The 25300-nt window shown below is 32.9% G+C and overlaps 1 protein-coding gene across 2 annotated transcripts in view; it reads right to left on the bottom strand.

Moving 5' to 3' along the window:
• Positions 1 to 20800, bottom strand: part of LOC122036378 (exocyst complex component SEC6-like) — a 33332-nt gene extending 12532 nt beyond the window's left edge. Inside the window, exons 1-12 of one of the 2 annotated variants that reach the window (XM_042595671.1) lie at positions 20512 to 20798; positions 20056 to 20408; positions 19388 to 19426; positions 19190 to 19278; positions 19004 to 19094; positions 18702 to 18791; positions 18485 to 18564; positions 17857 to 17949; positions 17574 to 17600; positions 8401 to 8508; positions 1752 to 1881; positions 1615 to 1659 (exon numbers count right to left, since the gene is read on the bottom strand). In XM_042595671.1, coding sequence (XP_042451605.1) covers positions 1615 to 1659; positions 1752 to 1881; positions 8401 to 8508; positions 17574 to 17600; positions 17857 to 17949; positions 18485 to 18564; positions 18702 to 18791; positions 19004 to 19094; positions 19190 to 19278; positions 19388 to 19426; positions 20056 to 20178 — 915 coding nt within the window. In that variant the 5' untranslated portion in view covers positions 20179 to 20408; positions 20512 to 20798. Of the gene's footprint in view, positions 1 to 1614; positions 1660 to 1751; positions 1882 to 5886; positions 6034 to 8400; positions 8509 to 17573; positions 17601 to 17856; positions 17950 to 18484; positions 18565 to 18701; positions 18792 to 19003; positions 19095 to 19189; positions 19279 to 19387; positions 19427 to 20055; positions 20409 to 20511 lie in introns of those variants that run through there. The other variant, XM_042595672.1, reaches the window with a different exon arrangement.
• Positions 20801 to 25300: the final 4500 nt, after the last annotated feature.

The raw sequence follows: 25300 nt of genomic DNA, 5'->3' as shown, positions 1-25300 counted from the left end.
CACATCATATGATGATCAATCAAATCAAAGCTCAAGAACCTACTTGTATCAAAATTGATGCATGTTCCAATTCTAGTCATGTCAATTCAACTTTGTAAGTCAAAATTATCGAGTTAACTCGTATTTTACAAGAACCAACATTCCCATCCAATGTAAGCTTAATAGTCTCCTGAAAATAAGACATCAGTGGAGAGTCTTACTAATAGGTTATGTAATAATATGAAGTGATTGACATATTTATTGAGTTGTTTATACAAAGTTTAAACAGTGATTATGAAAGAGTCATACTCTAGTTTTTGGTAGTAAACATGTAACAACGAAGGATCAAAAAAGTAAAGCCTTGGCATGATTTGGTTCAACCTATGCAAGTGTTGGCACTACTCAACACCTAGACAATATCATTCTAGGAAGATTCTAAAATTGGGACCAGAATTTAAATTTACCCCATCTTCCAGAAAAAAGTACACCAATGTCATAATTTCATTACTGATGAAGATCACTTGGCACAAAAATTTACTTTTCAAAACCCAAAAGAGACTTTCAAATGTTAGTTATACATAACAAGTTTGAATCACAGTATAAAATAATATACCGTGTTGGTCGGCACATATGGATTTTATTGTTTCACCCACAAGGAGGCACGATCCGCGGCCTTGAGAAGTCACGGAGGTCACAATAGTCACACTTTTTATATATTTTTTTATTTTTTTCATTTCATTATTTATTTTTTAAAAAAAGTTATTTTCAATTCTTTTTCCTCTCTTAATTTTTTTCTCCTTGATCTGTTAAGTTTTTCCTCTATTATTATTTTTTCCCCTTCTTTATTTATCCATGAGAGGCAATAGAAAGAAAAAAAACCTCTTTAATTTTTTTCCTCCTTCATTCATCCACAAGATACACCAAGATTAAATCTCTTAAAGAATAGTTAATTTTTTTCCTCCATCTATCTACGAGAAAATAGATTGATAAGAAAATTAAAAAATTAAAATATACTACTATGAATTAAATTATTATATATATAAATTTGATTTAATTTTAAATAGATCAAAATAAATCAAAATTAAATACAGTTTAAACCTACTTGATATTGTCATGTCTACTTGTTGGACTTTAACTAATCTTAAATTGACTTTTACTCAATAATAATCAAACAGATAATATCAAAATTTAAACCCAACATTCAACGTCTCAAATATAACTAAAAATAAACATCTATAACAATTAAATATTAAAAAAATTAATTAATATATTTATATTTAAAAAATATTTAAAAGATATCGGCGTGATACGATACGGTACCGAAACTCTATCATTTTGGTCATAAATCAAAAGTTTAGCAAGTCTTGTGCCTGAAATTTTAAACCTAGATTTTAATTAACTTATCTTCAAACAAAATGTGAGACTGAACACATAAAAATCATTAGAAGCACAAAATTGGAGTAAAAATACAACCATTCTGGAAGAAAGTTATAAGAAAAAAAACGAAGGATGATAGATACAACGTCAAAATTTATGACCACCAAATGTTTCACATAAGATAAATATTGGCTATTAAAAAAACATGCTAAAACAGGTGACATTAAAGAAAATGCTGGATAGAATAAGATAGCATACTGTTTTAGCTTCTTCTAAAGTAGCTTTTAGATCCTCAAATACATACTGCATGAACAGAGTTATATTATGAACATTTTTTGAAATAATAGATTGTCTGTCCTGATAAAATATAATTTTAAAAATCATGTCATGCATACCTCTGTCAATAACTTGTTGAACCGAGCCTCAACAGTTTTCCTTATCTGTTCATAGCACTTATCTTTATAACCTTTTCCCTGACTCTTCTTCTCTTGTGTTTTAGGAGAAACAGCTGAAGTTGTGCCCTTTCTGGCATTTCATAGGACTTAACATGTTACACAGACCTAACTTATTGATCAAAATGGTGAAGTAAAAGCAAACATTGTTTTAAAATCAAATTTCAAAGAATCTAAGAATCGGTAGTATCAGATTGGTAGAAACTCAGAATCGTTAGGGAAATTTCAAAACAAAAAGATAGAGAACGGCATAATAAAATTATATATATTTGTGATTACAAAAGATCCCAACTAGTTTGGTTGTTGTTGTTCTTGTTGTTGTTGTGATTACAAAAGATATTTCAAACTCTTAATAAGAATATGTATTATGTGTCATCCAACCACAAATTATTAGGGACATCTAATATTAAAAGTTATAGGATTTAGTTGGGCCTTTAATTCCATATGAATTTGATTTTAGTTGAATGAAAGGGAGTTTTAGGATTGCTGTTAATTAAAAGAGATTATTGTGTTCTCTCTCAGTTCATCGTAATTTCTCTCTATCAATGGAGATGGGGGAGTCATCATTTTAGTGAATGATGACAAGGGCAAACAAGTGATCCTCGAGCTCATGGTAAGACTAAGCAATTTACATGGGCAATGAAGTGTCGGTCCTTCTCATGTGAGTTCTTCAGGAATTAAGTTGGGATCAATTGGGGACTAGATCAGACTCAATTTGACCATAATTCAATCAATTTTCTAACGAAGTCAAACTAATTTCTAGAAAATTTATTTAAATCTTTAGTTTTTCCTAAACTTCTTAATTTTTGAGACAAACCAACTTCTCAAGAAGAATAGCATTGGACTTTGGAATACTAATTCCACTAGAGTGATCTGTAATTGATATAGATCGATTTTGCCACCTTAAAAAGCAAGAAAATGACACAACATATATGATCATGATAGATGATATCCCCACGGGCATAGTTGAGTTGGTACTTGGGTAGTAAATTGTTACATGACAGCAGGGATCGAATCCCTGGAAACAACCCCTTAGGGAATAAAATCCCTCCCACCTAAAGAGCTCGCTTGATCACCGTGATTTAATCCCTTCATGTAGACGATGAGGGGCGCTTGCGATGAGCGAATCACCTTTGATATTATTGGCTAAAATTAAAATGAAAAATAGAAGAGCTATAACAAAAACAGACAATATTATCTAAACAATACTTCTTGAGATTGAATAATTATTAAAGTCATATTTTGAAAAGGATCATGAGAATAATATTTCTTTCCTATATAAAAGTTTTATTTTTCTTGGAGTATGTGGAATTCAAATATTATTAAAGTCTTATTTTGTGATTTGGAGATGTGAAGGATCATGAGAATAATATTTCTTTCCTATGTAAAAACTATATTTTTCTCTTTTGAATTTTTTTAGAGTTGAAGCTTTTTATCATTTTTGTCTAGTTAGGTATCTTTGGATTTATGAGATCGAGATAAATTTAAGTATATATTTTTTAAGGAGTTAAAATGAGTCATTTTCATCTGATTGCTATGATGACAAAGTTTTCAAAATCAAAGATTAGAATCATATTTGAATTTCTCAAGTTTTCAATAACTCATATCCAGTCTTAATTTGTATTTTAGAGTTAAAATGAATTATGTGGGTCCATCTAGTATTTTGATCAATCATGTTAAGTGAACCAAAAAATTTTAAAATTAAAGATTATACCCATATTTGAATCGCTCGTGCTCTTAGGAACAATATTTGGTCATTAAAATTAAAATGACTTGTTTGGGATTCATCAGTGTTGCAGATTTCGGCCTAGGCGGCCGCCTAGGCGCTAGGCGGCCCCTAGCCGAACCGAAAACCTCCTATTCGGCCAAATTAGGCGGTACTATTTATGTGCGGTCCTAGGCGCCGAATAGGCGGTCTGTTCGGCCTAGGCGCCGCCTAGACCAAACAGATTTCTTTTTTGTTTTGGACCAAACCTTTTTTTTATAATTATTTATGGCCCAAAAGCCCAAAACTACTATGTTTCTTTCCAGTTTTCCACAACTCCAACCCTAATCTCGCCGCTGCACATCTTTCTCCCGCCCACCTGCACATCTCTCTGCCGCCCACCAGCAAATCGCTACACCTGCAAATCTCCAACCCTAATCTCGCCGCTGCACATCTTTCTCCCGCCCACCTGCACATCTCTCTGCCGCCCACCTGCAAATCGCTACACATCTCTCTGCCGCCGGCGTCTCTTCCATCGTTCTCTGCCACGTCTCGCTGGAATCTCTCCGGCGCCCTAATCTCTCTGCATAAAACTCGAAGAAGCAAGAATCTGCACCACTGGTGAGTTCTTATTCTGCATTCTTCCATGCTTTTTGCTTCCGTCCTCTTTGATCCTTCTTGGTTCTTCAATGCTTCATCTTGCTGCTGCCTTCTTGCTTCTGAGTTCATCACTTCTTCTTTGTTGCTTCTTGTTCTTGGTTCTTCTTGGTGCTTCTGACTTCTTGGTTCTTCGATGATTCTTAGTGCTTCTTCCGTCTTGCTTCTTTGATGTTTCTTAGTTCTTCGATGCTTCTTGGTGTTTCTTTCTTCTTGCTTCTTCTTTTATGCTTCTTGGTTCTTTGAGTGTACTGTGGTATTTTTTCCAGAACCAAAAGATTTTTTTTTCATGCATCAGTCAGAAATTATTTTCTTGGATTTTAAGACCTGATGAGCATCTTCATCAGTAGTGTTTCTCAAGCTTATGGTGATTATTTTCATGCATCAATTAATCAGTTATGGCATCTTCAACTGCTCCCGAGGGTTCAGGTTCGGGCTCGGTTAGTGTTTCTCAAGCTTCTCAAGATTGTGAAGTACTAAAACGAAAATCGAATGATGTTGGATGGGTGTATGGGATGTTAATTGATGCAAAGAACTCAGACAAAGTCAAATGTATTTTATGTGGGAAAGTTATGTCTGGAGGAGTTTACAGAATAAAAGAACATGTAGCGCACATAATGGGAAATGTGTCTGCATGTCCAAAGTCTTCAAAAGATGATCAAGCTAAGTGTAGGAATGCAATTAATGAGGGAAAGATGAAGAAGAGAAATAAGAAAATTGAAGAGGAATCTTTAAGATCAGATGTGAATATTCGAAAAGACATTGATGTGGATGAATTTCAAGAGTCTTTTGGAACCATGAAGCCATCACGTACCCTTGGTCCTATGGATAAGTTTTCAAGTGTCATTAACCCCGAGACTTCTTTGAACTTAGCAAAGAGCAAGCGGGAACAAAACATCAATGATGCTCTTTTCAAAGAAAGAACAAGTTTGGTTAAAGAATATGTTTGTAGATGGGCATATGAAGCTGGTGTTTCTTTTAATGCTGTTGATAGAGATAGCTTTAAGGTGATGATGGAGGCGGTTGGTCAATTTGGGCCAGGGTTTAAACCTCCTACTAGATATGAAATGAGCGAGCCGTATTTGAAGAAAGAGGTTGACAGGATTAAAGGCTTACTGAAGACAAACGAAGAAGAATGGAAATTGAATGGGTGCTCAATTATGACAGATGCTTGGAGTGACAGAAAAAGGAGGTCAATTATGAACTTGTGTGTCAATTCTAGATTAGGCACCGTTTTTCTTTCCTCTAAAGAATCTTCAGATGAAACTCATACAAGTCAACTAATTTATGAGTATGTAGAGCAATGCATTCAACAGGTTGGTCCAGAAAATGTTGTTCAAATAGTAACTGATAATGCCTCAAATAACATGGGAGCTGCAAAGTTATTGAAAGAGAAGAGGCCATCAATCTTTTGGACCTCATGTGCTACTCATTCTATAAATCTTATGCTTGAAAGCATTGCAAGTATACCGAGGTTCAAGAAAGTCATTGATCAAGCCAAGGCATTAACTATATTTATTTATGCTCACCATAAGACCTTGGCATTGATGAGATCATATACAAAGAAGAGAGATATTGTGAGACCAGGGGTGACAAGATTTGCTTCAGCATTTCTAACTTTGCAAAGTTTATCTGAGAAAAAAAGTCAATTAAGGGCAATGTTTACTAGCACTGATTGGGAAGAATGCAAATTTTCCAAGAGTGTTAAAGGGAAAACATCTTACACAACAGTGTTGAGTATTGGATTTTGGACTGGTGTGTCATTGTGCTTGAAGGTTTTTGCACCTTTGGTGAAGGTGCTTCGAATTGTTGATGCCGATAAGAAACCATCTATGGGTTTTGTGTATGGTGAGCTTCTGCAAGCTAAGAAAGATATTAAGAATGCTCTAAGTAATGTTCCAAAAAACTATCAGCATATTATTGATATTATTGATGCAAAGATGAAAGATAGGCTAGATAGTCCACTGCATTTGATGGCTTATTTGTTGAATCCTTTTTATCATTATAAGGATCCACTTCTTTATTTGGATCAAACTGTCTCAATTGGGGTCATTGATTGTATGGATGTTATCTTTTTGGGGGATATTGATATGCAAAATATCATTTTGAGTGAGGAGTTACCCATGTATAAGAAAAAGGAGTCTATCTTTGGGAAACCCATTGCAGTAAAAGCATGTTCATTGAATGATGACAAGTTTGATCCAGGTAATTAAATAAATATTCATAATATTTCTATTGTTTGAGGTTATTAATATTATTCATGTTATTGACTTATTTTTTTCAATTACGTAGCAAATTGGTGGTCGACTTTTGGTGCATTGACTCCTAACTTGCAGAAAATTGCTATGAAGATCCTCTCTTTAACTACTAGTTCATCGGGGTGTGAAAGAAATTGGAGTACATTTGAAAGGGTTAGTAGCTTAAAGTCTTAAACTATTTTAATACTAATAGACTAATAGTTCATTATGTTCTCATAAATATTAATTGTATTTGTAGGTGCATACAAAGAAAAGGAATAGACTAGATACACATCGATTAAATAATCTAGTCTTTGTTCAATTCAATGCAAAACTGATGAACAAGAAAAATAGGGAGAAAGAGAGGAATATTGAGGTTCTTCTAGCAAGTGATGCAAGTTCTGCACAAGATTGGATTGTTGATGGGGCTGATGATGAAGTTGAACACGACACGGGCATGACTTGGAAAGTTGTTAGTGATGCTATGGGAGCAGATGAAGCGCTTAGGCCTAGAAGAAGTAATAGACTTAGAGAACTTGATGAGGATGACTTTCAATCCGAGAGTGAGGAGGAAGTGAGTGTGTATGAGTTTGATTTTGAATCAGACGAAGAGCATGTCATAGAAGAATATGGAGAAGGAGAGGAATTGTCCTAAGGATTTGTAGTACAAACTGATGTTATGATTGTTATCTTTGTATATGTACTTTGTAGTTTGTAGTTTGTACTAGACTACTAGTTTGTTTCCATGTTTTTTTTCCTTTGAAGTTGGAACTTTGAATACTTTGATGTTATTTGCTATTTAGCTTAGGCTACTTGATGTTCATTTTGGTATCACTTGCTAGTTGTTACTTGTTTTGAATTTTGGTATTTTATTGAGATCAATGTGCATTTCACATTTTCACTAAAAGATCATATTGTATCTAGAGCGCCTAGGCGCTAGGCGCCAGTTGAGCGCCCGACTGGCGCCTAGCGAAATCTGCAACATTGGGATTCATCTAGCAGTTTTCACTAAATTTGCTATATATTTGGTCTAGAGATACATATCTGGATCAAAACATTTTGAATAAAAGATAAAGTTAGTTTTGAATTCCTCAAGCTCTTAGAAATACATATTTGGTCTTCTTTTGTAATATGAAGTCGTAGAAGACAATGAAAATATTTATTTTGTACCTGAAAAGTATATTTCTTCCTAAATTTCTTTATTGTCAAAGTTTACTATTTTTGATAAATAACGATGCTATTGAATTCATGAGAATCTATCTGAATATATATAGTTTTCCTCTTTAGAACCGAATTGAATCGTTTTGGTGCATTTAGCATTTTGGTTAAAATGCTAAGTGAACAAAAATGTTTTGAAAACAAAGATTAAGGTGCACATTTTGGTAAAAAAAGGAGAGCCCTATGAGAAATAATGAAACATAAGAATATTAATGAGAGATTTTAGGATAGAAACAAGAGGAAGTGAGAGAGTGCACTTTTTGGTTACATACAAAATATAGGACTATTAGAAATAAAGAAATCTAGCGAGGCCTTCAAGGAATGTCACAAATTTATTTGTCAACACAATATAGAAGAGCAGTGAGCTGATGGCAAACTTGTCCTTGATCTTTTCACTATTACAAATTTTTTTCCCCAAAAAAGTTTTTTTTTTAATTTTATACACTAAGGACTATTAGAAATAGAAGAGCAGTGAGCTGAATGGCAAACTTGTCATTGATCTTTTCACTATTACAATTTTTTCCCCAAAAAAAGTTTTTTTTCAAATTTTATACACTGAGGCAGCCTAAAAATTCTTGAATGAAAATGTACTTAAAACCATTCCATATTTTTTCATATCAATCTGAACAAGTATTGAAACCTATAGAAAAAATGATGTCATTACAAAAGCAAGATAAGATTTTAATGATAAAGAAATAACCAACTTAACTTGAAAGGATAATTTCTAGATAACTCAATTTTTTCTGCGATAAATTATAAAAATATAGCAACTTACTTTGCAGATCTACGTGGATTGGCGATTGATGCCATTGCATCAATACCCTCAGCCTCAGCAGCCTCCTCAGCCAGTTGCTGGTCTAATATTTCTTGCATTTCAATTACCCTGATAACAAATATCAAGCTTACAGTGAAGGGCCTGAATTAATTAAGCTAGAGTAGAAAAGAGAGGAAAGAAATTAACAATAAGATTAATTTACTTTTTGCATTTCAGAAAGGCAAAAGTTAGACAAAATAAGTGCAATGAAGAATGTATCACAACATAAATTTTTTAACAAAGTATCTACCACCATTTAAGGAAATAAAAAATATATTTCAATGAGAAAGTATATATCAATATGGTTATCTTTCAATGCTCTTTTTCCAAAACTAAACCTTTATCTTCAGCTTTAAATGAGAACATTTCTCATTCACCAAAGCCTTTTTTGGTTATGAAACACCACAAAGCGTAAAGAGCAATTTGCACAAAACATTTTCTTTAAAACAAATGGATCCTAAATTTGATAGATTTAACCAAGATTAATTTTTTTTTCAGTATAAAACTTTTTGGGGCATGACTCTATAATCTAGCATAAAGGCAAGATTTGAGTCGAAAAGGCAATTGATAATATGTAAAATCATAGGTCCATAATCTCTAACCATGATAAAGTTTTAGATCTTTGACTTGAACTATACTACTTATCTTTCCAATGTATGTTGATGGCGAATCAAAGGTGGCACAAAAATGGAGATGAAAAAGAAAAAGAAGAAAATAAGATAACTACATATATTTATATTCAAACTAAGGATTTCATCTGAAACGGTATAGTTTTAACATTATCTTATATGGACACAAGCTATAAATAAAAATAACAATATCATCTCAATTTATCGCAACCTATATTATAGCATACGCATACTAAAGGGTGTCGAGTGTCAGAAAAACACAATACCCATTGGCATTGACATAATTAACACAACACATGAACATTATTTATGTCGAGTAGTATCAAATTTTAGTATTTATCGAAATGATACATCTCGACCATGCCGCACCATGCCGCACATCATGTTACTAGATTTCAAAATGCTTCTAGGAAAAAGGAATGATCTTAGTTGATAGAGGCAACTTTTAGATGAATGCTTCCAGAAAAAGGGAACATGCTAATAATCTTAATAATCTTTCATCAGGTTGATAACCAATCCTTAATGTTTTCTAGTATGTTTTAAACTGTAGCATATCTCAAAATAATGCAACCAATCCAACAAATTTTGTCATTAAATGATCTATAGGTACATGACACTGAAGTTCTTAATTACTCCAAATGTGTTATTGCGTGCAAGTCCATGAACCAAGAATATGAAACCAACAATCATATTTTTTGAACACGCTATTTGAATGTATTTTTACCAAAATATTAAACTCAAAACTGACATTAACAGATATAATCCCAAATATCTTATGCTCCATGACTATTTTGCACGACCTAAAGCACATGGAAGTGAATCATGATCATATTTTTAAAATTAATTGAACCCCAATACTAATAGGTCACTGATATATTGATGATTAATAGCATATCCACTGATGTATGGACAGCTAATTGTGGAACATTGGAACTTCAACACAATAGATGATTAGAATTCTAGAAACTAAATTCATTGTAAAGAAAAAAAAAACTACATATAAATCAATGTTTAAAATTTTGAATCATGCCAAAATTTTGATTTATGACATAAACAATATACTTCCGGTGTCTTATCGTGTCATGCCAATCAAGGTTTAAACTTTCGACCCGTGCCGAGGTTTCGGTCTCAGACCGGAATGATACGGTTTCGGTATCGTATCGTACCGTGCCGATACAGTTTCGGTATTTTTTTATTTATCTATAGTAATTATAAGATAAATATGTTTATGGTGTATATAAAAATAAGTTGTATATTGATTTATTATAAGTTTTCAATTATTGAATAATTTAATATTATTAGAAAAAATAATTAAAAATAATTTTATTTAAATAGAATTGATATATCAATAATTTAAATTAAAATGGAAGTATCTATAATAATAATAATAATAATAAGTATATAAATTAATACAAGATATTACTTTATATTAATAATAATTATATAAATTAACTATTTATTCATTTAATTAATTATTAATTAAATAATATATATTTTAAATAGCAAAAAAATATCAAGTAAAAAAATTTAAAAAAATATCAGAATATAAATATAATTTATTAGAATTCTTTAAAAAAATAGAATTTTTAAATATTTTTTAAAATTTTAAATGAAATTTAAAATAATAAAGAAAATATTAGAATATAAATAAGAATTATTATATTTTTTAAAAATTTTAAATTAAATTTACAACATTATTTTTTTCAGAATATTAATTAATAAAATTTATTAAATTTATTTTAATTTTAAATATATTTTATTAGGATAATTTAATTAGGGTTTATAAAAGCCTCTTCGAAATATCCCATGTCCTCCTTAGAAATTGTTTAATTTAATTAATTAAATAAAATAAATAAATATTAAAAAAAAGAAAAAAATCGCGGCGTACGCGAGATTGCCCGCGATGATCGAGGGCGATCCCGCGGGCGGTGTCCGGCAGCGCCTAGCGCCGCCGGACGCCTCCGGCGACGCTGGAAGGGTCGCCGGAAGCGTCTGGCGACGCCGGCAGGGTCGCCAGAAGCGTCCGGCGACGCCGGCAGGGTCGCCGGAAGCGTCCGGCGACGCCGGCAGGGTGTCCGGAAGCTTTCGGCGATGCCTTAGGCGCCGCCGAAGGCGTCGCGGGACGCCACCGGAGGCGTCCCGCGTCTCCTCCGGCGCTGCCGAGACGGGGATGCCTCTCGTGCCGATTTCGGCCGCCCGGTGGAACGGTAAAAACCGCCCATGCCGGGCGGCACGAAACGGTATTTCATACGCTGATGCCAATACCATTTCAGTATTTTTTTTAAATATAAAATATACGGCATCAAGGCTTTATCCCACTAAATGAAATTAGTTATATGGATCTTTCTACGTGACTCGACCCCCTACCATATCATCTATGTTTAAATAAATTTTAGCTCTTTTTATCATTATTAACTAAGTTTTCTTTGCTCTCCCTCTTCCTCGATTAAATTGCATATTTATGATGATCTCATATCATCTAACTAGAATATTTATTGATCGCCTAGTGCAAATCCATACCACCTTAAATACGTCGAGTTTTCCCTCAATGGGCATAACCCTAATTTTCTCTCTAATATTCTTCTTTCTTATCATATTTGAGCTCACTTCATAAGCCCAACATTCAACTCCATATAACATAATAGGTCTAACTGTCATTTTACAAACGGAATATTTTGTAATACCTCATTTAGATCGTCTCAAAATTTAGATTTGATGTCTTCATCTAATCATATATGCTAATTATACTAATAGTTTATTTTGCCACCACTATGCTGAGAGTTATAATCCTATCCCTCTTTCTAATTATTCCTATTATTTCATCTTTTAACGAACTGTCAACAACAATACCTACTTTATTTTTTGTTTTTTTACTTATTTCTTCATGTGTACCATAACTTAAAACACAAGTTCCCTATTATCTTTACTTTCTCTCCTACTCATTTTTCTCACAAAATATTAATTTTTATTCTATCATCGCATCTACTAGCTTCATTGTTTTACCAGTGAGCGTTCCAATGTTTCATGTTTCAAATATTAGATAATTAATTTTCCTATAATATTTGTTCTTATCCAACCTATAGTGTGAAAACTATTACATATTTAACACTACACTTAAATGTTTACAGAGATATAGCGGTCCTTGCTAAGGCATTACAGGCGGACCATGCAATGTATTCCTTCTGGGGAAAGGCCTAGCATTAGCACGACAGTTGATAGATCTATTCATTGAATATTTGTGTGAATTCGACGATGGTTGGCGACCTAACACAACCCTCACCCTTTTTCATTCGAGCTTCAGACCAACATCGACCGATTTTAAAATTTGAATTCTCGAATAAAAAATTAAATTTCTATACTCCTCTAACTTTCTTAAATCCCCTAAGCTAAATTGGTCGCCTAAACATTTATTAAAAAGTTAATAAAATACCACTCTCTTATTTCCTCATCCTTCATTAGTACCTTATTAGATTCATCTTTAATGCATCTTATTCGAGTAAATCTTTCATTTCCTCTCTCACTTTAATTATTCTATAGATGTTTATTTCCCTTCTTTTGTATCAAGCTATCAATACAAGTGTTGGAAAGCCACATTCTTCACTTCACTCGCTTCTTTCTGGGATACTACATATTTTTTAAGCTTTTTTCATTCTCACAAGTGTACAGTAAATTGTAAGTTGTTCATTTTTATGTCATTTTCTCATATACCTTCTATTAAATATATTAATTAAAAATTATTTAATAATATTTTATTGTTATAGATACTTACTATTGATTTATATTTGAGATGTTGAATATTGCATTTATGTTTTAATATTATCTCGTCAAATATTTAGTGTTTATTAAATCTTTTGCAGCAAATATTAGTAATGTATATATTTAAAATCTATGCTTTTATTATTATCGCACAATTAATTTTATCGTAGAAGCATCAAATTTAAGAAATTGCATATATAATTGTAATGAAGATTGATTGCTAAGTTTTATTGCAGAGGCATCAAGTCCCAAATCCAAGAACTTGCATTTATAATGGTCATAAGAATTGATCTTCGATTTTGAATTTTAGGAGTCTTGTATATACTTTTTTTTGTTGATACTATATTTAAGGCGTATATTCAATACTACTAACCTATGTTGGATATTTAAATTTTCTCTAAGAATGACTTTGTAATATTTACAAATCTTTCAATCCCTCTTCCGAACCATAAGAAAGTTAATTTATGATTTATTCTTCTTTTTTCTTAAAAAACGTATTAACTAATATAAGGTCATATGCTATCACAAAAATTCAATACAGTTTTCCCTTTTTCATTTCTTGTTCCAAACACATAACCCCATGCACCCATTCATATTCTTTATTTTTCACTCCGACATGTCCATTTGGATCGTCTCCTATTAAAATCATTTCATTATCTAAGTTGTTCCAAAATCTTGATTTGGTATTTTCATCTAATCCTACTTAAAGTGCATATATGTTAATTACGTTCATAATTCCAAAATCTTGATTTGGTATCTTCATCTAATTCTTTTTTTTATTGGAATCATCAAAAGGGCGGGCCTTTTTTTTATCAAAAAGGCACCCCACCCCACCAGCTAGGGGTGTAAATTCGGGTGAGTCGGGTCAAAGTAAGGATATTACAAAAAAAAAATCTCAACCTGAATCCGACCCTAACCCGAACACAACCCGAAAATCCTAAACCCGACCAACAAGAACAACCCGACCGACCCGATTAAAAAAGAATTTTTTTTACTACTTTCCCTATAATTTTTCACTTTTATCTTAATACTTCATCATTATGTTATTATGTACCTAAAGATTCTTAATTTTCAAAATAAAATTTGATTCAACTAAAAAAAAAAACTTAAACCCTAAATTCAGGTCAACCCGGGTCAATCCAAACACAACCCGATCCTAACACAATCCACCCCAACCCGAACTCAAAAATCCTCAACCCTAGCCCGATATTTTCAGGGGCAACTCAGGTCGAGTTGTAGAGTCAGATTCATTTTTGACACCCCTACCACCAAGCCCCTTGTAAAATGACACAGCTGCCCTCAAACTCCCGCCGCACACATTAATCATGAACCGGTCGGGTGCGTTGTATCATCTACGAAATCGTAGCTGCTACAAATGTTTTAGCAACTACGATTTCATGGATGCTACAACATGAACGTTAGGTGAGTAAGTCGAATCTGCGTTGTAACATATACATCATGAATATTTTTGATCAGGTTAAGTGTGCATGGTAACAGCTACAAATCGTAGCTGCTACAACATGAATGTTGTTGAACAGGTCAAATCTATCTCACACTATTTAATGCATGTGGTAGAGTTACTGAAGGAAACTCTGTCATTTTACAAGAGATCTAGTGGGGTGGGGCGCTTTTTTATTAAAAAATCAAAAAGGGGTGCCCCTTTGATGATTTTTGCCCAAAACTCATCATATATTGGCCAGAAATGAAAAACAAATTCAAAGAAAAATATAGCCCACCATACTTTAGATACTACTAGTATAATAATCCTGTCGAGCTAAATCAATCATCCATAAGTGAATTGAACTTAAAGGACACCCTCTAAATCTTTTACTTCACTTACCATCAATAAAAAAATAGTTAAAATAAAATATATGAGACTATTCTCTCACATCATAGTTTCTCTCTCATCACACTTTCTCTCTCCTCATTCTCACTCATCATGCTTTCTCTCTCACCGCATTTTCTCTCTCTTTATTCTCACTCATCATGTTTTCTCTCATCACAAAAGAATCTATTAATAACAACCTTCTAATGAGATTTTAGATAATTAAATGACATTTTAGGAAAACGCTCTAATGGCACTTTGGAGCAATCACCTAATAAGACTCGTAAGCCCCTTGACATGGGCCAGCACTAGGTGGGCCGCTAAGGTAGCAGATCTACCTTTTTTTTCATAAGCCCCTTGGCATAACCCCTATTGACTAAGAGGAACCTCCTCTTGACTCAACCCTTTTAGAGAACTATCAAAACAAGATACTAAAGCATGCATATAGATTATACATTTACCTAAAAAAGCTAAAAGAGAAGAAAGCAAAAAAAATAATAATAATAAGATAGGAATAGAAGATATTAAATTGTAAATCAATAGAGAATTTGATTGGTATGTGTTGTTTCATAATTACCCATGGTTTGAAATCTCATATCGTGTCAAGTAGCATGATCGAAAATGCATCATTCTAATAAATTTCTTAAACTCGATACTATTTGACGTGCCACTTTATCTTGCTAAATTAAGATAGCAATGTTATTCTTTCTATAGTTTGTATTCATATAACATAATGTCAAACTTGTACCATTCAAATGGAACATAAAGTCTGAATTTAGGTGTATAATTATCTTCTTTTCTTCTTCATCTCCTTCCACCTCCAATTTACCACCGGCAGCATACATAAAAACATCGGCATGATGTTGTAACAATATTGTTTGAGTCAAAGGTTGAAACAACACTACTCAAGATTTTAAACCTAAAAAGACTAATTAACCTATTGAGTTAATTTCTTCATTTGCTTCTATCCACCAATCTAAGAACCCTAAAGTTATTTTTTGACACTAGAAATGAAATTCTAATGAGTGTCATAAGGTACCCAATGATATAGTAAAATTCTCATCTATCATTTATAAATTTAAATTGTCTTGTACCATATACTTTCAAAGCATTCATGACTAACTTATTTAGTTACATTGTGAGGAAATTTGCTTTGAATTTTTTTCTTATTTAACTTATTAGTCCAAATTTCAAACTTGTGAATATGTTAATTTGCTAGGAGAAAATTGAGTTTGCAACCTTGCATGTTGATTCTGTAGGCTCATACACATTGGAAAAAACAGCATAACTAAAGATGCTCACAATTTGCATAGAGTTGAATTCTCAATCAGAAAGAATGGTGCAACTTAGGAATAAAATTTAAATTTTGAATATGGTTTTGAGTTGTTTGGCAATTATCCTATTTTGATAGTCATTTAATGGAGATGATTGTATTTCCCAATTTGCTTATCTATTTCATAGTTGTCGTAGGATCAAGTTAGTAAAAGTGTTTCATGTAAAATGCAATTTTTGATTGATACTATTTAACCTGTCTTCTTTGTATGAGATTTCTCCTTTATTGAGATTTTTTTTGTTTTTTTTTTGTGTGAGATGGTTATCTTTATTTTGTCAATTTCTTACTAAATTTTGTGATTTGGGGATTCAATTTTGTTATTGCCACATCTTAGAGTTTCTTTCCATCAGGAAGTATATTTTACAAGATCACACCAAATTGGCTCTAAGAACATACCAAAATGCAATTATCATTATATTCCATGTATAAGCCAATTTCATTCATTTAATATCTATTTGGTTCCATTGACATAATAAATGGCATGCATGGTCTGTGTTTCTATATCAATAATAATCAATAAATTTTTTATAAAAAATATTGTACATATGTTTATCTCATTTCTTTTTGGAAGTACATTATCTTATTTTCAGGACAATGGTAGAAGTGTGGATAGATGTAGCAACACCACCAACTTGCATGAGAATAAAGGTCAAATTGGCTCAATGCCAATCTCAACAAATGGTGAGACCCACTATGTGCCTAAACTGGATGGCATAACAAGCCTGCTCCCGAGGCTATGGTGCAGCGGTAGGGCATCCACGTTATCACCCAGTCACCCGCGGTTCGAGCCTCAGTTATGGCGAATTTGCAGGAATTTTTCCTCCAAATGGGGCACGTACCTAAAGGATGTTGGGCTCCTGGGTTGCCCGCTGTGAGCGCTTTCCGATTTACCTGGTGGCCGGTGGAAAACTTTCGTGGGGCCGAGCCGGTCACCCAGGCTCGACGTTATCCAGCATGGTTAATCATTTTTTGGATGGCAACAAGCCTTCCCACTCTGTTATCTCTGAAAAATATCAATAATAAATCTTACACCAGGCACAACTAGACAAGTTGGTCTACGATTGTAGGATGACCAATAGATGCCAAAGAAAATTTAATCCATGAATATGAAAATTTGTCATAGTTATTAGAATATTATACAGTAAGGCTTATCTGTATGGTTAAAATTAGTAAATGTGAGCATACATAGAAAGGTTCTCTTATGAACTTGCAAAAGCTGAAGTTAGCAGTTATTAGAGAAAGTTGAAGAATTATTCTGTGATCAGAGAAACTGTCATAAAAATACGTAAACAATCACTAATATAAGACGTTTAGAATATACGAACCAAGATCAGTGCGTACTTTCAAGTTGTCAGATTATTATCTATACACTCCATAAAGAGAAGACACTGAGTACAGAATAGAACTCAAGAATATTTCAATACTAACAATATTTTTGACAACAACAAATCAATTTATTCAATATTTACTTTAAGAAAAATGGCTTGATCTATACAAATTAATCAACACTGAGTGAGCCAAGAAAAGAGAGGTTTATTAATATGACTAGCATGAACAAAATGGAGCATTATGAAAAAGAAGTGCCCCATACCTTACAGCTCGCACCAGCGTCTGTGGACTACAATTCAAGAAGAAGATTTGTATGAGAAACACATGACATTAAGCATTTCAAACAAGAAAAATAGCTGGAACAACATAAAGATGGTTCAAACTTCAGAGTAATAAAGTCCTCAAGAGAAACAGATATTAATGTACTGTTAATTAGCAAGTTGGAATATCTTATGTATATTAAGATGGCAATGTAATTTTCACATCAATGTCAGAGTCTCAAAGATAAACAATGCATTGAAGTACAAATCAGCAATTAAGACTACCTTTCTTTGGCCAGCATAAAAAAGTTGCCAATATGACCCCATAGTGTCTTTTCAAATGTCTCCCATGTTCGATCTACATCTTCAAAATATTCTCTGTGGATAGCAAGAGTATTGCCATGAAATCATCAAGGAAAAGGGAAAAAAAACAACAGGGACTCATTAAAGAATAGAAACAGACTAACCTAAATGTCAATTACTTAAACCATAATTAGCATAGTTTCTCGGGCATAAAATCAAAAGGATGATACGATAAAAAGAGTGATTATAGTGGATTCTCAAAAATAGTTATTTAACCTACATTTTCTATATCATCTCTCATTGAAGGTAACATGTACATGACATAGACTTATCCTGAGCCTAGATAGTACTTCAACTGATGATCAATGAAAACTGAAGTTCATCCAAAGACTTTCCCATCATTTTCCAAGCAAAGTTCAGCAACACGGAAATAGACTATTGAAATGGATGAAAGAAACTAAAGCAAAAGATGAGATTTCAATGACGATCCATGTTGTTTTATCTTAGCTCAATGAATTCTATCAGCACATTGCAAATGGCCATGCATCCAATATAATGAAAAAGTTAGCACATCAATTGATAGAAAGAATTTGAAGTTAAAAATTTTCACCTCAACCGTCCAACCTCTTCTTTGTGAGATGATGCAGCAGCTAATACAAAACGTCTTTTACCATCCAGTGCTGCTAATTTCTATCTCACAGTAATAAGAATCAACAAAGAAATGTGACTATGAATACATAGCTTGCAATTCAAAGTATAATATATAGACTAGCCAATGGTATGGATCAATAGACTATGAAATTTTAACTACATAGAAAGCCTAGCACCTCATAAGTGTGAATAAGTTCTTTATCATCACTTAAAGAATCACGAGCTGCTGCAGCTTCAACAGAAATTGACATCATTCCTCCAACATCCTATAAGAAGCAAGAGATTACTACCATAGTCATTCATGATTTAAAGATGAAGAGGAAAGTTCTGCTAAATGCAAAAGCAAACAAAACCAATTGAACAAAGTTAAGCTTCTTTTTATATTTTATGCTATGAGATGATGAAAGACCACAAGTGCACCTTGTGGTTTCAGAAAAGATGGATTATGTCATAACAAATAAAGTATTTGTAAGCAAACCTTTAAAGTTGTGTTCAGATTGTTTCTAGCATTACTAAGGAGCTTAATTTTGTCATGATTATCTATGAGTGTCTGGCATTCATGGCACAATCTGTTCATAATATGAGTAAAAAGAGTTAGATGACATTCGGATTAAATAAATAGCATATTTAACTGAGAAACAAAGCATAATGTGTATAGACATACTTTTCGATTGACAAAAAATTTCCACGAATCTGATGTATTGTTTTTTGACACAAAGCCAATGCATCAATGCCCTTATGTGCCTGCTCAACCTGTAAATTCATATGTCTCTTGGATCAGATAAATTCATCAAAGACAATTAAGTATTCTCTTTGTCACAGTGAATCTAACATATCACTATCAGTATGTCATGATTGCTACCTGCTCTGCTATCATTGTGCTCAGCTGTGCATCATTTGCCTGGAAGCACAAAAGGGGTTTTTTTTATAGCAGGGATAAAAATATTCCAATACAAGTGAAAAAGTCCATAAGGCAATAGAGAGTTGTACAAGTGCAGAGACAGTAGGATCATAAACCAATACTGCACCTAGCTTTCCAAGCTTCCTTTTGAATAATAGGAGTTGACAATTCAAATTTTTGCTAAAGCGACAAATTAACTGTATCCGTAGTGAGTTGCACATTGAAGTTTCAATTTAGATTAGGTAATTATTTAATCATGGTCTTTTCAAGAATGCAAAGGATTTAAAATAAGTGCTAAATTTGTGAACACATTTACCAGTACTTCTTGTCGGTCACTTTTGATCAGAATAAGGGGCACACTAAAGAGCTTCCACAAATAAGAAATAAGGCGCACGATTTCTAAAGGCGAAGATTAAGAAACAGCTTCCTCAAAAGGCCTAGTTGAGATATTCCCAATCAAAAACTACTAATTAGTGTCATGGACTCCACAAGGATCTCATGTGGATGAACTAAATCAACAAAAATTGACTCTCCTTTTGTACGAATGTCAAAATTCAGTATATTTTCAGTTGCTAGAAGGAAAGTAAGAGTGTGAAAGCATCAAATTCGGAGTGCAAGCTGAGTTTAACCTGTTGACGGGAAAGGTAATCAGATTTGATGGATGCGATTGAGGCCAGAAGATCCGGGAGGGGGAGAATCTTGGCCACCTCGCGTACAGCAGCCTCCTTCGCCTCGATGCTTAGATCTTCCATCTTTTCCACCACTGTGAAATCCTGTCGATTCCCTCCCCTGAGGAGAGCCCAGCCCTGCTATCTGTCTCCGAGCTCCCCTAAATTCTCTGTGATGTCCTTGATTCCATCTTGAGGGCGGCAAAATGGGAGACTGTAGTAGCTGAAAGGAAGCTCGGTCTCGATGGAGGTAAGCGAGTTGACCTTCACCGATAGTCAGTAGGACCTCTACGACCGGATACTCGTGAGAGCAGCTTCCAAGTAGATAAATCCCGTCGATGGATCAAAGTAAGGCCAGGCAGCAAAAAACAAGGAACTAGAAGGCAGATCCAAAAAAAATAAATGTCATCTTGTTACCGGATCCGGAAGCAAAACACAACTCTGGTGGGCTTCTTTCGCAGATCTTAGGAAAACAAGATGGTAAACGGATCGTCTAGGATTTTTCTTTTGAAGACATATAGAATCCAATCTGGAAATCTCCACGTCGGTTTCGATGACGAAAATGAGCGAAAAATCAAGGAACGGACTTAGAAGAGAGATCTAATCTTAGCGTGATTGCGTGCGTTGCTTCGATCGGAGAGATCCGTCTATGCCGACGGAGGTAGCCGATGGGGATTCGAGGAGAGAGGGGAGAAGAGTATTTTTGATAAATTAATAACTGATTTAATAATTATAAAATAGAGTGGATAATTTAAATATTTGAAAATATAATTCTAATTAACTTGATTCAATGAAATTAGTAATAGACGAAAATAGTATTTGAAATTAATATACAGTATTTGAAAATATTAATGAATTGTACCGATTAAAATTAATGACTTTAATAATTAGTTATATAACAAAATTTATTTTTTTTAACGAGTCTAATTAATCTTAAATGATTAAACCCATAGCTAGCATTGGATCACATAAATTTTAAAGTTTTTTATAGAAAAATACCATGGCATAGAATAAATATACATATATTAATATAAATAGATAAATTAATTATATTAATAATCAATTGAGGAAATAAATAATAATAAATTTGTTTTAAAATTTGAAAGGTAAATCAAAAAGAACTTTTAATGGATAAATAAAATTTATTAAAGAGAAAATTATTCATTATCATTTCGAAAAAATCAATTATTTTTTATCGAAACAATTTTGATAAAATAAAATCAAGCAAGGTTATTGGGAATTTTTTAACTAATTATTGATTAATCTTATTTTAATATCTAATTTTACTATCATTATTGAATGAGTCTCTTTAGCAATTGAAAAGGTCAAGATGACACTTTTTACAATAAAATAGAAGATTTTCTTGTAATTTCTGTAAATTCTTATATATATATATATATATATATATTAAAAATGGTGTAGTTGTTATAATGTTATAACAGCTATTATATAATAACTATTATACGTTGTAGTAACTACTACAGTAATTATTATAACATGTAATAGTTATTGTATAGTTATTATGTTGTAGTAGCTACTATATTGTTATAGTATAGATAAAAAATGATATGTTGCTCGACGCTTCATGCGCATCGTGAGTGACACGCATATGTAACGTTGCCAGCTCAATTTTTTTACATTATTAAATTATTTTTATTCTCTCTCCCTTTTCGCCCTTTATTCAAAACCCCGCACTTAACTTTCAATCTCTCAACTTTCCCAAATCTAAATTTCCCTCACTCTCGCTCCTTCCTTTTGTCGTCGTCTTCCATCAATCTCGCTCCTACCGACAAACAAAGCAAAGGCGCTACATATTAAGCAGTCGCATGCTTATTGTTGAGCTAGCTGGAAGCAAGATGAGTCGACCACCACAAACATAGCGAACGCTACTTTGCTTAGCACTCCTTTCCATTCTCAATCACAAGCATTTCCATTTCACTATCTATTTTTCAGCTTTATATAATATTTTTTATCAAGATTTATCCTACAACGTACAAGCCATAACTATTTTTTTACCATTTTTTTATTATATAATTTATAGGAAACTTGTGAAACATCATTTCCCACATTTCATAACCAATGGTAAGTCATTTCATTTGAAGTTGTAATTCCCTCTAATCCTAATATATTATTAGAATTTATGCTACAACATACAAGCCGAACGCCTACTACAACATATAACAGCTACTTGGACATTTAGTTGCTACAACGTGTAGTAGCTATTTTGACATTTAGCTGCTATAATCTGTAGCAACTACTTCGGTATTTAATTGCTACACGTTGTAGCAACTACTTGAACATTTAGCTACCACAACATATAGTAGTTATTTGGATAGTTAGCTGCTACAATGTGTAACAGCTACTTGGTAAGTCGTTTCATTTTAAGTTGTAATTATCTTTAATCTTAAAATATTATTTATATGTGATTCTAAATGATCTATTTAATTAATATAGGGAAAAACATATATTGTCTTTATTGACCGTCAGTCGGGTGTTTATACACTTGAATAGAAGCATTTACACAAGTTAATCATTTTAAGGGCATATCATTATCATTTAGAAAAAATAAAATTAATTTAGAAAAATAAATTAATTAAAGAGAAAATCATTCATTATCATTTAGAAAAAATCAATTAATTTTTATCGAAACAATTTTGATAAAATAAAATCGAGCAAGGTTATTGGAAAATTTTTAACTGATTATTGATTAATCTTATTTTAATGTCAATCTAATTTTACTATCATTATTGAATGAGTCTCTTTAGCAATTGAAAATGTGAAGATGCCACTTTTTACAATAAAATAGAAGATTTATTTGTAAATTTTGTAAATTCTCATATAGGGCATAATTTTATTTTATTTTATTTATATATATATATATATTAAAAGTGGTGTAGTTGTTACAATGTTGTAATAGTTATTATATAATAACTGTTATACATTGTAGCAACTATTACAGTAATTGCTACAACGTGTAATAGTTATTGTGTAGCTACTACGTTGTAATAGCTATTGCACCATTATAATATAGATACAGAAATGATATGTTGCTCGATGCTTCATGCGCGACCGTGAGTGGCACGCATACGTGGTGTTGCCAGCCAGTGGCGGATCCAGACAAAAATTTAGAAGGGTGCTCAAAGAAGAGACTAAAAAAAATTTCTTGCTATCAAAAAAAATATTAAAAGAGTATTAAATTGATAATGATAATGATACAGACATAAAAATATGGGCATACCAATAAAGGAATTATTTTTTAATACTTGAACCACCAGCATCAGATCTAGACATACAAACAAGAGGAGGCAACTGGATCCTACGAGTGCGTAGCCCTGGGTCACTAACAGCATCATCCAAGTTGAATTCAACACGAGAATATTTTTTCTTACTATTTTCTTCCATAGAATTCTTAGAAGACTCAATACTTCGTTTTAAAAATTTCTCCATAACTTATATCAATTTCTCAAAATTATTAATTTATGCAATCAACATAACAAATTAATGTACTACCCAGTATAAATTATGAAATTAGAAATTAGAAATTAGAAATTAGATGAAATAAGGAACAATATTCACCTAAAATTGAAGAGATTCTGCTTGTTGTGGAGAATCACTGGCGGAGCACAGTGGTAGCGACGTCGACAGTGGCAGGTTGACAGCGGCGTCGACGAAATAGGCGAACCGTATGAAATTAGAAATTAGATGAAATAAGGTACAAGATTCACCTAAAATTGAAGAGATTCTGCTTGTTGTGGAGAATCACCGGCGGAGCACAGTGGTAGCGGCGTCGACAGTGACCGGCTGGCAGCGGCGTTGACGAAATAGGCGAACCATGAACAGTAGTGGCGTCACTGACATGAGGCGTCGATGAAATGAAGAGGCGACAAAGATGAGGGCAATGGTTTGAGGAGACCAGGGAGAAATAATGAAATCTCTTAGTGCGATTAAGATTTTTGGTTTAAAGATGAAGGATTAACTTAGGGAAAAAAAGGTTTGGCGGCTGAAAAGAAAAAGAAAGTTGCGGTAGAAAAAGAATCGAAATTGAGAAAGGAGAGAAAAGGTGTTTTTAATGACATTTTTGTGAAAAATCCAATAATTTTAAAAAATTACAATTATTTCCTTTATTTTTAATCATAATTAATTTTTTATGTTTTTTTCTCCAAAAGCAAGGGGGTGCTTCCGCACCCCCTCGCGCCCCCCTGTCTCCGCCAGTGTTGTCAGCTCAATTTTTTTACATTATTAAATTCCTTTTATTCTCTCTCCCCTTTCGCCCTTTCAAAACCCCGCCCTTGACTTTCAATTTCTCGACTTTCCCAAATCTAAATTTCCCTCACTCTCGCTCCTTCCTTTTGTTATCGTCTTCCGTCAATCTCGCTCCTACCGGCAAACAAAGCAAAGGCGCTACAAACTAAGCAGTCACATGCTTGTTCTCGAGCTAGCTGGAAGCGAGATGAGTCGACCACCACAAACATAACTAACGATGCTTTACTTAGCACTCCTTTCTATTCTCGATCGCAAGCATTTCCACTCCACTATCTTTTTTCAGCTTTATATAATATTTTTTATCAAGATTTATCCTACAATGTACAAGACATAGGTATTTTTTTACCATTTTTTTGTTATAGAATTTATAGGGAACTTGTGAAACATCATTTCCCATATTTCATAACCAATGATAAGTCGTTTCATTTAAAGTTGTAATTCCCTCTAATCCTAATATATTATTAGGATTTATGCTACAACGTAGCCGAACGCCTACTACAACATGTAACAGCTACTTGGACATTTAGCTACTACAACGTGTAGTAGCTACTTTGACATTTAGTTGCTACAATATGTAGCAACTACTTAGACATTTAGCTACTACAACATATAGTAGCTATTTGGATAGTTAGTTGCTACAATGTGTAGCAACTACTTGGTAAGTCGTTTCATTTTAAGTTGTAATTCTCTTTAATCTTAATATATTGTTTATATGTGATTCCAAATGATCTATTTAATTAATATAGGAAAAACATATGTTGTCTTTATTGACCAGCAGTCGGGTATTTATGACACTTGGATAGAAGTATCTACATAAGTTAATCATTTTAAAGTCGTTATACACCAGTCATTCAAGAGTAAACAAAATGCAATAAGAGCTTTTGAAGCCTACAATGTTAATAATATTTTTTTTGATAAAATTTATTTTTTTAGTTATATAATT

Source organism: Zingiber officinale, unplaced genomic scaffold, assembly GCF_018446385.1.
Source record: "Zingiber officinale cultivar Zhangliang unplaced genomic scaffold, Zo_v1.1 ctg149, whole genome shotgun sequence".
Taxonomy (NCBI): Eukaryota; Viridiplantae; Streptophyta; class Magnoliopsida; order Zingiberales; family Zingiberaceae; genus Zingiber; species Zingiber officinale.
The sequence above is the reverse complement of the archived record's forward strand: the minus strand, read 5'-3'. Positions and strand labels throughout refer to the sequence as shown.